General features: G+C 50.5%; 1 protein-coding gene across 1 annotated transcript in view; it reads right to left on the bottom strand.

The window, feature by feature from the left end:
• AP3B1 (adaptor related protein complex 3 subunit beta 1) overlaps window positions 1-12,143 on the bottom strand; it is a 1,191,861-nt gene that overhangs the window by 1,138,000 nt on the left and 41,718 nt on the right. Inside the window, exon 2 of the mRNA XM_030193246.1 lies at window positions 9,431-9,506. Within this exon, the coding sequence (XP_030049106.1) occupies window positions 9,431-9,506 (76 nt within the window). The remainder of the gene's footprint in view (window positions 1-9,430; window positions 9,507-12,143) is intronic.

Genomic DNA, 12,143 nt, shown 5'->3' with positions numbered 1-12,143 from the left:
GCCTTGACATTCATGACTCCGGCAATGTGGGCCGCCGAAAGCTGCTCCAGGTTCGCTTCCGCCCACTGGCAAAGATTCATAGCCTCCTTGGCTAGAGGGGCGCTCTTGGTACCTCCCTGGCGGTTGACATAGGCCACAGCCGTGGCATTGTCCGACAGGACCCGTACAGGCTTCAACACCAGTACCGGGATGAACTCCAAAAGCGCCAACCGAATGGCTCTGAGTTCCAGGAGGTTGATAGACCACTTTGCCTCTGCAGGGGACCAGAGCCCCTGCGCTGTCCTTCCCAAGCAGTGGGCTCCCCAGCCCGACAACGAGGCGTCCGTCGTGACGACAATCCACTCTGGGGTCACCAGAGGCATTCCCGCAGACAACTTGTCTGTCTGCATCCACCAGCTCAGTGCCTTGCGCGCTGCTGGGTCCAAGGGAAGGCGCACAGCATAATCCTCCGACATCGGAGTCCAGCGCTGCAGCAAAGAGTGTTGAAGTGGTCTCATATGAGCCCTGGCCCAGGGCACAACTTCCATCGTGGCCGTCATAGAGCCCAACAGCTGCACATAGTCCCAAGCCCGAAGGGGAGAGGCTACTAGGAACTGGTCCACCTGAGCCTGAAGTTTGACAATCCGATTGTCTGGCAGGAACACTCTGCCCACTTGGGTGTCGAATCGAACTCCCAGGTACTCCAGGGACTGAGTCGGGCGCAGCTGGCTCTTCTCCCAGTTGATGATCCATCCCAGGGAGCTCAAAAGAGCAACTACCCGGTCCACAGCTTTGCCGCACTCTGCATAAGAGGGGGCTCGGATCAACCAGTCGTCCAGATAAGGATGGACTTGTACCCCTTCCTTTCGTAGGAAGGCCGCGATGACCACCATTACTTTGGAAAAGGTCCGCGGAGCAGTAGCCAACCCGAAAGGGAGGGCTCTGAACTGGAAGTGTCGTCCCAGGACTGCAAAACGCAGAAAGCGTTGATGAGGAGGCCAGATGGGAATATGCAGGTACGCTTCCTTGATGTCCAAGGATGCCAGGAACTCTCCTGCCTTCACTGCCGCTATAACAGAGCGGAGAGTCTCCATGCGAAAGTGCCGCACTTTCAAGGCCCGATTGACCCCTTTGAGGTCGAGGATAGGCCGGACAGAACCTCCTTTCTTTGGTACCACAAAGTAAATGGAGTAGCGTCCCTTGCCAAGCTGACTTTCTGGCACCGGAACGACCGCGCCCAGGCGGATCAGATTGTCCAAGGTCTGCTGCACTGCCACAGCTTTGACCGGAGACTTGCAGGGAGAGAGTACAAACCCGTCTTTTAAGGGTCGGCAGAACTCTAGTTTGTAGCCGTCTCTGATGACTTCCAGCACCCACGCGTCTGAAGTTATTGTGGTCCACTCGCCCAGAAACGAGGACAGCCGTCCTCCAATCTGCACTGGGGCGTGGACCAAGACCCCGTCATTGGGTACGAGACCCTGGGGGAGGACCGGAGGGAGCACCTCCGGGACGGCGGTCTCTGCGAAAGGAATGCTGCTTGGGGGAGAAATTCCTCTTGAAGGAAGAGGGGGCAGAGGAACCCGACTTGCCCGGGCGGTACCGACGGGCTTCCTGGAACCGTCCTCTGGAGGTACCGGGACGAGTACTAGCCCGAGCCCTGACCTCTGGTAATTTCTTGCCCTTAGACGTGCCGAGATCGGTCACGATTTTGTCCAGCTCGACCCCAAAGAGCAGCTTGCCTTTAAAAGGCAACCTAGCCAGGCGGGATTTAGAGGCGTGGTCAGCAGACCAATGTTTCAGCCAAAGCCACCGCCGCGCAGAGATTGTCTGAGCCATGCCTTTCGCTGAGGCCCTCAAGACATCATACAGCAAGTCTGCCAAATAGGCTAAGCCCGATTCCAGGGCCGGCCAATCAGCCCTCAAGGAATGATCCGAGGGGGAAGCCCGCTGCACCATAGTCAGGCACGCCCTGGCCACATAGGAGCCGCAAACTGAGGCCTGCAAACTTAAAGCAGCCGCCTCAAAGGACGACCTTAAGGCCGCCTCCAATCTTCTGTCTTGGGCGTCCTTTAGGGCCGTGCCACCTTCCACCGGCAACGCCGTTTTCTTAGTCACCGCAGTGATTAAAGAATCCACGGTAGGCCAAAGATAGGCCTCACGTTCACTCACAGCCAAAGGATAGAGGCGGGACATAGCCCTAGCCACTTTAAGGCTCGCTTCTGGGACATCCCATTGAGCCGAAATTAAGGAGTGCATGGCATCATGCACGTGGAAGGTTCTAGGCGGGCGCTTCGTCCCCAGCATAATGGCAGAGCCAACAGGGGCTGAGGGAGAGACGTCCTCCGGAGAGGAAATCTTCAAAGTGTCCATGGCCTGTAACAACAGGTTGGGCAAATCCTCTGGGCTAAAAAGCCGCGCTGCAGAGGGGTCATCCGCTCCATCCGAGCGGGGATCCCTCTCCTCCAAGGAATCCGCAAAGGACCGTTGGGAGACCTCAGACACGCTGCCCTCATCTACATCGGAGGAGACAAATTCCTCCAAGGCCTGGGAATCAACCCGAGGGCGTTTACCTCTGGGAACCTCAACCTCTTTACCAGACGAGGGAGCAGGAGCAGCGTTGTGCATGAGGAAGGCCTGATGCAGCAGCAAAACAAACTCAGGGGAGAAACCCCCCAGACTGTGCACTTCCGCAGCCTGGGCAACAGCCCTAGACGCACCCTCAACCGGCGCTCGCAATAGCGGGGGAGAGACATGCTGCGCATCCAAAATGGCGTCCGGCGCGAAACTCCGCAAAGGAGCCGCGCGGGAAGAACGGCTCTTAACTTTAGCCGCTTCTGTTCCGTCGCCCAAATTAAGGGCGTTCATGGCAATAATGTCTCCAACCTCAAGGGCGGCCCAAGAAGAAGCCGTCCGAGCCGCGTGGCCGGCCAAGATGGCGGAGGCGAGGAGCGGGGGATGGGCGTTTATGGCGGGAAAAACCGCCACGCCGGAGGAAGGACCGGGACATTCATCGGTCACGAAACTGTCACCCAACAAGGGCGAATCAGGCTTTAAGACCCCCGCATCCCCTCTAGAAGCGCTCAAGCGACCCGGGGAGCGACCCTTTGCGCCCTCGCCCTCCGACGCCATATGCCACGAGGAGAAGAATCGGGGAACCCCCTGCCCGCTATAAAAAGGTAAAAATTACCTGCTGTCCGCTCCGAGTTGTAACGACCTGGTGTCCCAGTGAGTAGCTGCAATAGACGCTTAAATAAACGTCGAAATAAACGCCTTTAAAGACGTTCAAAATTTTTTTTTTTTTTTTAACGGAGCCAGCGGGAGGGGGGAGAAAAGGAGGGACCTGGCACCACCAGGTTTGCACTTGCTCAAGAAGAGCCCTCAACCCCAGGCACTCAACAAAACCTAAAAATTAGGCTTGGAGGCCTAGCCAGAGCTGCTGCTGTGTGTGACCACCACCTGCTGAGATAGAGAACATACTGAGGAGTTTCCGGCAGCACATGACCACATATAGGGAGGCAAAAGTTTGCTCTCTATCTCCACCTGCTGGTAGATGGACACAACCCACCAGTCTATGGATTGATCAGCTTGATGATATGGAAGTGGGCACCACCAGCCACAACACCCCTGCTCAACTGGCAAAGCACAGGAGCCACCCCAGGTAGTCTGAAATCTAGGAGCTGATCGAGCTACGTCCACACCTGCTGGGAGATAGAGAAATACTGAAGGCAGTTGGGGCTAGCCGTTCTAGAGACACTATGGTCTTTCAGTATTCTCTATCTCCACCTGCTGGTAGGCGGATACAACCCATCAGTTAATAGATTCATCTGCTGCTGATGACAAGGAAGAAGCCATTTTCTATTACGGGAAGGAACATAGAAGACAGGAGAGCTAGACTGAATCCTGAAAATCGCTGATGACTTATTCATTCACAGATTAAAATCTCATAATTCTAGATAGTACTGGGGAGGAGTCCGCTGTCTTGGTACATGTAGCTACCAATGACGTAGGAAATTGTGGGAGAGAGGTTCTGGAAGCCAAATTTAGGCTCTTAGGTAGAAAGCTCAAATCCAGATCCTCTAGGGTAGCATTTTCTAAAATGCTACCTGTTCCACGCGCAGAGCCCAAGAGACAGCCAGAGCTCCGGAGTCTCAATGCATGGATGAGATGATGGTGCAGGGAGGAGGGTTTTAGATTTGTTAGGAACTGGGCAACATTCTGGGGAAGGGGGAGCCTATTCCGCAAGGATGTGCTCCACCTTAACCAGGGTGGGACCAGGCTGCTGGCGTCAGCATTTAAAAAGGAGATAGAGCAGCTTTTAAACTAGAAATGGGGGGAAGGCTGACAGTTGCTCAAAAGCGCATGGTTCGGGATAAGGTATCTTGCAAAGATACCTCACAAACAGGGAAGATAGGGTTTCTGGATAGTGAGGTTGCACAACAGACCATGGTAAGCCAGGTGCCCTTAAATACAACTAAAGATCAGACAAAAGATGGCAAATCAGTAGTGTCCAGTACTAAGCATCGTGCAAATAGGAACAACAAACATACTTTGAAATGTCTATATGTAAATGCTAGGAGTCTAAGAAATAAGATGAGAGCGTTGGAATATATTGCAGTTAATGAAAAATTGGATATAATAGGCATTACTGAGACCTGGTGGAAGGAAGATAACCAGTGGGACACTGTCATACTGGGGTACAAAGTATATCGTAGTGATAGGGTGGACCGGACTGGTGGAGGGGTAGCATTGTATATTAACGAGAGCCTTGACTCAGATAAATTACAAATTCAGCAGGACACAAATCACACCCTTGAATCATTGTGGGTTGAAATTCCATGTATAAAAGGGAAAAGGACAGTGATAGGGGTGTACTACCATCCGCCTCGCCAGAATGAGCAGGTAGACGCAGAAATGATAAAAGAAATCAGAGATGCAAACAAAATGGGCAATGTGATAATAAATGGGTGACTTCAATTATCCAAATATAGACTGGGTAAATGTAACATCGGGACATGCTAGAGAGGTACAATTCCTTGATGAATTCAAGGACAGCTTTATGGAGTAGCTGGTGCAGGAGCCGACTGGTGAGGGACGTTATGGTACTGGGGCCGCTTGATAACAGTGATCATAATTTGATCAGTTTTGATATCAACCTTGAAGTAACTATACACAGGAAGTCAAATACGTTAGCGTTTAACTTTAAAAAAGGAGACTATGATAAAATGAGAACGGTGGAAAAAAAAACTTAGGGGGACAACTGAGAGGGTAAAAACTGTACAACAGGCATGGACGCTGTTCAAAAATACCATCCTGGAGGCCCAGGCCAAACATATTCCACAAATTAGAAAACAAAGACGGAACTCCAAAAGACAGCAGGCCTGGCTGAAAAGTGAGGTGAAGGAAGCTATTAGGGCTAAAAGAAATGCCTTCAGAAAATGGAAGAAGGAACCGTCTGAAAATAACAAGAAGCAGCATAAGGAGTGTCAAAGCAAATGCAAGGCGCAGATAAAGAAGGTCAAGAGGGATTACGAGAAAAAGATAGCATTAGAGGCAAAAAAGCATAGCAAAAAATTTTTCCGGTATATTAAAAGCAGGAAGCCAGCAAAAGAATCGGTTGGACCGCTGGATGACCGAGGGGTAAAAGGGGCGATCAAGGAAGACAAAGACGTAGCGGAGAGATTGAATTCTTTGCTTCGGTCTTCACTGAGGAAGATTTGGGTGGGATACCGGTGTCGGAAATGATATTTCAAGCGGACGAGTCGGAGAAACCTACTGACTTCACGGTAAACCTGGAGGACGTAATGGGGCAGTTCAGCAAACTGAAGAGTAGCAGATCTCCTGGACCAGATGGTATTCATCCTAGAGTACTGATAGAACTGAAAAATGAGCTTGCAGAGCTACTGCTAGTGATATGCAATTTATCCTTAAAATCGAGCGTGGTACTAGAAGATTGGAGGGTGGCCAATCTAACGCCCATTTTTAAAAAAGGTTCCAGGGGAGATCCGGGAAATTATAGACCGGTGAGTCTGACGTCGGTGCCGGGGAAAATGGTAGAGGCTGTTATTAAAAACAAAATTACAGAGCACATCCGAGGACATGGATTACTGAGACCGAGTCAGCATGGCTTTTGTGTGGGGCTACTCAACTCGTGCGCTGTGTTTGCTACAAGATCTAACTCCTCCTACTATCGCATCATTGGCTGGAGGGATTCACGTGCATAGAAATTGACGAGGACGAAGAGGACAGATGATGATGTGGTGATGATCCCGTCCCGAGTCCCGACGAAACCCGGACAAATCGGGGAAATGCGGAAATCCGCCCGGACTCCCCACAGCGCCCTCAAAAAGAGGACATGTCCGTGGAAATCCGGACGAATGGTAACCCTAATAGGTGCTAACCCTCTGCCAACTGCACCCACCCACCTGGCTGTTCACAAGCTAGGCCAAATGCACTGGATGACAAGCTGACCAGCTATGACTTACTTTTTTCCAGATATACTGGAAAGAAATGGAGGCACAACGGGGAGAGGGTGTGATCACTCTAACCCGAGTCCACATCTAACACTGCACAACAAGAGGCCAGAAAGCTTTCTGGAAACTGGAGAAGGCTGCAACAGAAGTGACTTTTTTGTTTGTTTGGGGTTTTTTTTTTTTTTTTGTGAATGTTATTGCCACCCGGTTCCTCTCTCAAAGAACAGAGGGAGTGTTTGCTCTAAGTAGCCCCTGCTGTAAAACCTATCAAGGGTGAAATGTCACTAAGGTACTAGAGCCACTAGTGTGGGAACTCAGACCCCAACTGAGTGTTACCAAAAGAGGGAGGGAAATCAGTCTCACAAGGACTGTTTGGAGAATCACCTAGGCCCTCATGATCAAAAGCAAACGCCGGGGCTAGAGGCTGTTAGCGCCATACTAGCACCGGCATTTGCTACTGCCCCATGATTAGAGCCCTCGAGCGCGTGAAACAACGTGCTCAAGGGCTCTTTGCGCAAGTAGCATGCTAAATAGGACTCAGAACATTCACCAATGATCAGCGGCCAGCGCGCCAAAATTTGGGTCGCTGGCCGCGGCAAACCCTACGCCAGCTCCGAGCCCACCCTCCCACCCAGCAAGCGACCTGGGGGGGGGGGGGATGGAGGTCCGGCGGACCTCCAGCCCACCCCAACTCCCCCCCTCCCCCCCAGCGTTGTCTGACCAACCCCTGGTGGTCCAGCATAAAGGACAACCCCCTCCCGGCCCCCCTACCTTAGTTGGAGGAGGGACACAGCCTGCTGCCTTACATGGTCTGTTGCCCCGCCCAGCACTGGGCGGGGCTGGGCACTGCCATTTTGCGGCGGCATCAACCCAAGGAAGAGGAGGGAGGCAGGCTGCGTCCCTCCTCCAACTAAGGTAGGGGGGCCGGAAGGGGGTTGTCATTTACGCTGGACCACCAGGGATTGGTCGGACAACGCTGGGGGGGGAGGGAGTTGGGGTGGGCTGGAGGTCCGCCGAACCTCCAGCCCCCCCCCCCCCCGTCGCTCGCTGGGTGGGAGGGGGTTTGGCCGGCAGCCACTAGACCACCAAGGACCATTTTCTGGGGGTTTGGGGGGGGGGGCTGAAGACCCATCGGATCCCAGCCCTCCCTGAACCTGGGGTGGGGTGGGATCATCGGGGGGACCGGAGGTCCACTGGACCTCCAGCCCCCGTTGCTCGGGGCAGGGGTAGTCAGCGCCGGGTGGTCCCATGGACCTCCAGCCCTGTGTTTGACAGGTTTGGGCTTTTGACAGCCCAGACCTGTCAAACAAGTGCGGGAGGATTGTGCTGAGCGCATGCTCAGGCACAATTCACCCGCACTTCTACCCCATGATCAGAGATAATTGTGCTGCTTAAATTTGCATGCATTATCTCTGATCATCGGTGCGGTAAAGCCCAGCGCTGTTCCAGCGCTATTTTAGAGCACTGTTTGGAACAGCACGGGGCTTTTGATCACATGCCAGCTAGAGTTAGTCTACACTCCACTAGGAACCTGGGCCTCTAAACTTCCTAGGAGCAGCTTACACTATCTGCTGACAACAGAAATACTGAAGATAGTGCCAGTCTTCCATAAAGGAAATAAAGTCAGCTGTAAAATTTTGTTTCTCTGCATCCATCTAGTTGTTAGGGGAACCTAACCCACTCATATGAGCTGGTGTAGCACTGACAATAATGAACAGGGATGACAGCATAAATAAGGAAGTGAGATTTTCTTAAGGTTATAGAAAAAAAATGGGTAAAGCATTGTGAGCATGGTTCCTGGAATTTTTCCTAAATGTGGATATACAGCTGTGTGTGTCTAACAGAAAAGAGAGAGAACAGAGTGGCTCCATTTGTGGTTTTGCTCCCACATATCACCTCTCCAGAAGTTGCACATACAAAAATGCAGGGCCTAGTTCTGGGTGCAGCAACAGCTTGTGAGTGAGCATTATGTATGTTCAAGCTTAGAGAAGACAAGGGAAGTGGAGTAAGTTATTTTTATCCTCTACTGACTTTGGTACAAACCAGAAATGCCAAGGGTAGAAAGCCCTAAAGAGAGAAAAAATAGGCCATGTGTCCAAGGTATATATCTAAAAAAAATTTAAACATCCAAAAGCCTTCACAAATTGAAGGCGGAACAAAAAAACAAATTAGTTTTTATTTTGTGACACTGTAAAGAGAGTGGAGGCAGTATTAGGACAGCATTATAGGGCCAGCTAATTTGTTATCTTGGGGGGGGGGGGGGGGGGGGGGGGGTAGGGACAGAGTTTCTGAGGTAGAAGTTATGGGATGAAGGAGGGTAAATGCAAATTACTTAATTACTATGTTTCTATGCTGCATGAGGTGAAATAGTTTGAAAATGGGCAAGGATTGAATAACACCCCTCCTCCCCCCCCCCCCAAAAAAAAAAAAAACAGAAAGAAAGAAAAACTAGTCAAGGCATTTCAATGAGAGAAGCTGTCTTCACTGGATTTCTCCTATGCCAAACTTCATCCCATTCTGTTACATTTTCAGAGAGTTATTTTGCCCCTAGACAGACACTCAACCCCTAATGTCCAAGGTACATCAAAAAAAGAACAAGGTTACAGACCAAGGGAACCAGGAGCATGTAGACAGCAACAGAGAATGGGGAAAGGGGGGAGGTGGGTTTAGAGGGAAAAGAAAAACAACTATCTTGGCCTTGTTAACTTTCAGATGATAGTAAGCAGGTGTCAAATAAAGCTGAAATTTGGAACTGAAGTCTTGGTGAAGTTTCTGGTGGACAAACAGAGATGGAAGTCATCACTATAATGATACTACTAAAAGCTATGGAAAGAGATCAATCATCATTACATTTTTTTTTATCTTTACTATTTAAAATCACCTATTTGAAGTTTGAAATTTTACTACAATTATTCAGGCAGGTAGCTTTTTAAATAATATAATCTACACCAGTAACACATTATGGCTGCTCATTTACATACCCCAACAATCCTTTTCATTGCATCCAGTTTGGCAGAATCTTTGTTGCTCTCCAACATTTGTTTTAGATCCTCATTTCTAAAAAAAAAAAAAAATAAAAATGTATATTACTTTTTCAGTCAACTTTAGGCGAGAGAGATTTCTCAATTGCTTATTTATGCATGATGTGACTTGCTTTTTACCTGTTCAAATGAAAAGAAAAAGTGACCGCCATATTCATAAAAATAAAGAAACGTCTACACAGTAAACAGATGTATCCCACTTCTCCGGGAAGGTCATGACCATGAGTTCTATCAATGCCATCTATGCTTTTAATAAGTTTCTGACCTGAAGACCATAGGCACACGTTTAAATCACAATAAAAAAAACAAAAGAAACAAGCTGCAAATCTGTATTCTTAGACTTAAGTGCATGGTACAAGGGAAAATTAGGTACTTACTTTGGTAATTTTCTTTCCTTTAGTCACAGCAGATGAATCCATTACGAATGGGTTGTGTCCACCTACCAGCAGGAGGAGATAGAGAACACTGAAAACCATAGTGCCTCCTGGACGGCTAGCTCCATCTGCCTCTCAGTATTTGAAGAAATCCTGAAGACTGTTTTCCAACTTCTCCCAATGAGGGAACACGTCTGCAGGAAAACTGAACGCAAAACAGAGTCAATCAGGGAGGGATCATGGATTCATCTGTTGTGACTAAAGGAAAGAAAATTACCAAGGTAAGAACCTAATTTTCCCTTCCTTGTCATCAGCAGAAGATGAATCCATTACGAATGGGATGTATCAAAGCAATCCCTAGATAGGGAGGGAACAGGCCACTCCACGCACCAGCACTTCTGCTCCAAAAAGCGTGTCCCTCCTGGCAGCCACATCCAGCCTGTAATGACGGGCAAAAGAGAACTTAGAAGCCCAAGTAGCTGCACTACATATCTCTTGAAGAGAGAGTGGTCCAGTTTCAGCCCAAGAGGAAGAAATTGCTCTTGTGGAATGTGCCTTAAAGGCGTCAGGAAGAGGCCGGCCAGATAGCAGATATTCAGAAAAAATGGCTTCCTTAAGCCAACGGGCTATAGTGGCTTTAGACGCTGGAGACCCTCTGCGAGGACCTGACAACAATACAAAAAGGTGATCAGAGGTCCTGAAAGCATTACACATCTACAGATACTGCAACAGAGCCCTGCGCACATCCAGAAGGTGCAACTGCCCAAAAGATTCCAGAAACTCCTCCCTAGTAAAGGAGGGCAGATAAATAGGCTGGTTTAGGTGAAACGCTGAAACCACCTTAGGCAGGAAGGAAGGCACAGTACGTACCGTTACTCCGGACTCAGAGAATTGCAGAAATCGGTCTCGACAGGACAGCGCCTGGAGCTCAGACACCTGTCTCGCCGATGTAATGGCCACCAAAAAGACTATCTTTAGAGTCACATCCTTCTCCGAAGCTCGCCTCAACGGCTCGAAGGGCGAACACTGAAGAGCCTTAAATACTAGCCCCGGGTTCCAAGCCAGACAAGGAGCCCGCACGGGAGGCCGGAGACAAAGCACCCCTCTAAGAAACCATGCAATATCCGGATGCGCAGCCAAGGAGAGGCCAGTGACCTTCCCCCGAAAACATGCCAAGGCTGCCACTTGAACACGCAGGGAATTATAGGCCAAGCCTTTTTGTAAACCATCCTGCAAAAAGTCAAGTATCGTCGAGACAGAAGCCTGCATGGGTGTGATCGCTTTAGAAACACACCAAGCCTCTAACTGGTGCCAGATCCGAGCACAGGCAACGGAAGAAAAAACGCTTGCGGGCCTGCAAGAGAGTGGAGATGACCTTGTTGGAATATCCCTTGTCTCTCAATTGCGCCCTCTCAATAGCCATGCCGTAAGACCAAAGCGGCAGGGATCCTCCACGGTCACTGTACCCTGCGTCAACAGGTTCGGTACCAGAGGCAAAGGAAGGGAAGCCTCCACCAGCATCCGCCGGAGGTCCGCATACCATGGCCGCCTGGGCCAATACGGGGCAATGAGGATCACCACTCCTTGATGCAGCCGAATTCGCAGGAGGAGTTGCCCTATTAAGGGCCAAAAAGGGAAAACATACAGAAGGCCCGGGGGCCAGGGTTGAGCCAAGGCATCTAATCCTGCCGAGCGAGGATCTCTCCGTCTGCTGAAAAAGGACGGGACTTTGGCATTTTTGCTTGAGGCCATAAGATCCGCTACGGGCGTTCCCCATTTGGCACAGATCTGAAGGAACACTTCGTCTGCCAGCTCCCACTCCACAGGGTCGATTTGATACCTGCTTAGAAAGTCGGCTTGCACATTGCTCTGACCTGCTATGTGAGCTGCTGACAGAAGCTGCAGATGTAGCTCAGCCCAGTGGCATATCTGAGCGGCCTCTGCGGCCAGTGTTTGACACTGAGTGCCGCCTTGTCGATTTATGTAGGCCACTGCTGTCGTGTTGTCTGACAGAACTCTGACAGCCAGTCCCTCCAGAGTCATGTGAAAGGCCAGAAGAGCCTGGAAATTCGCTGTCAGTTCCAAGTGATTGATGGACCACCCCGTTTCCTCGGGTGTCCACAGACCCTGGGCATAGCTTCCCTGGCAATGTGCTCCCCAGCCCTTCAGGCTGGCATCCGTTACCACCAGGCACCAATCGGGAAGCGCTAGCGGCATTCCTCGCCACAGCATGCTGTCTGAGAGCCACCACTCCATACTGAGTCGGGCCGCAGGGAGCC

The sequence above is a fragment of the Microcaecilia unicolor genome, chromosome 2, assembly GCF_901765095.1.
Source record: "Microcaecilia unicolor chromosome 2, aMicUni1.1, whole genome shotgun sequence".
Lineage (NCBI taxonomy): Eukaryota > Metazoa > Chordata > Amphibia > Gymnophiona > Siphonopidae > Microcaecilia > Microcaecilia unicolor.
Note: the sequence above shows the minus strand (reverse complement) of the source record. Positions and strands in the feature narration are given on the sequence as shown.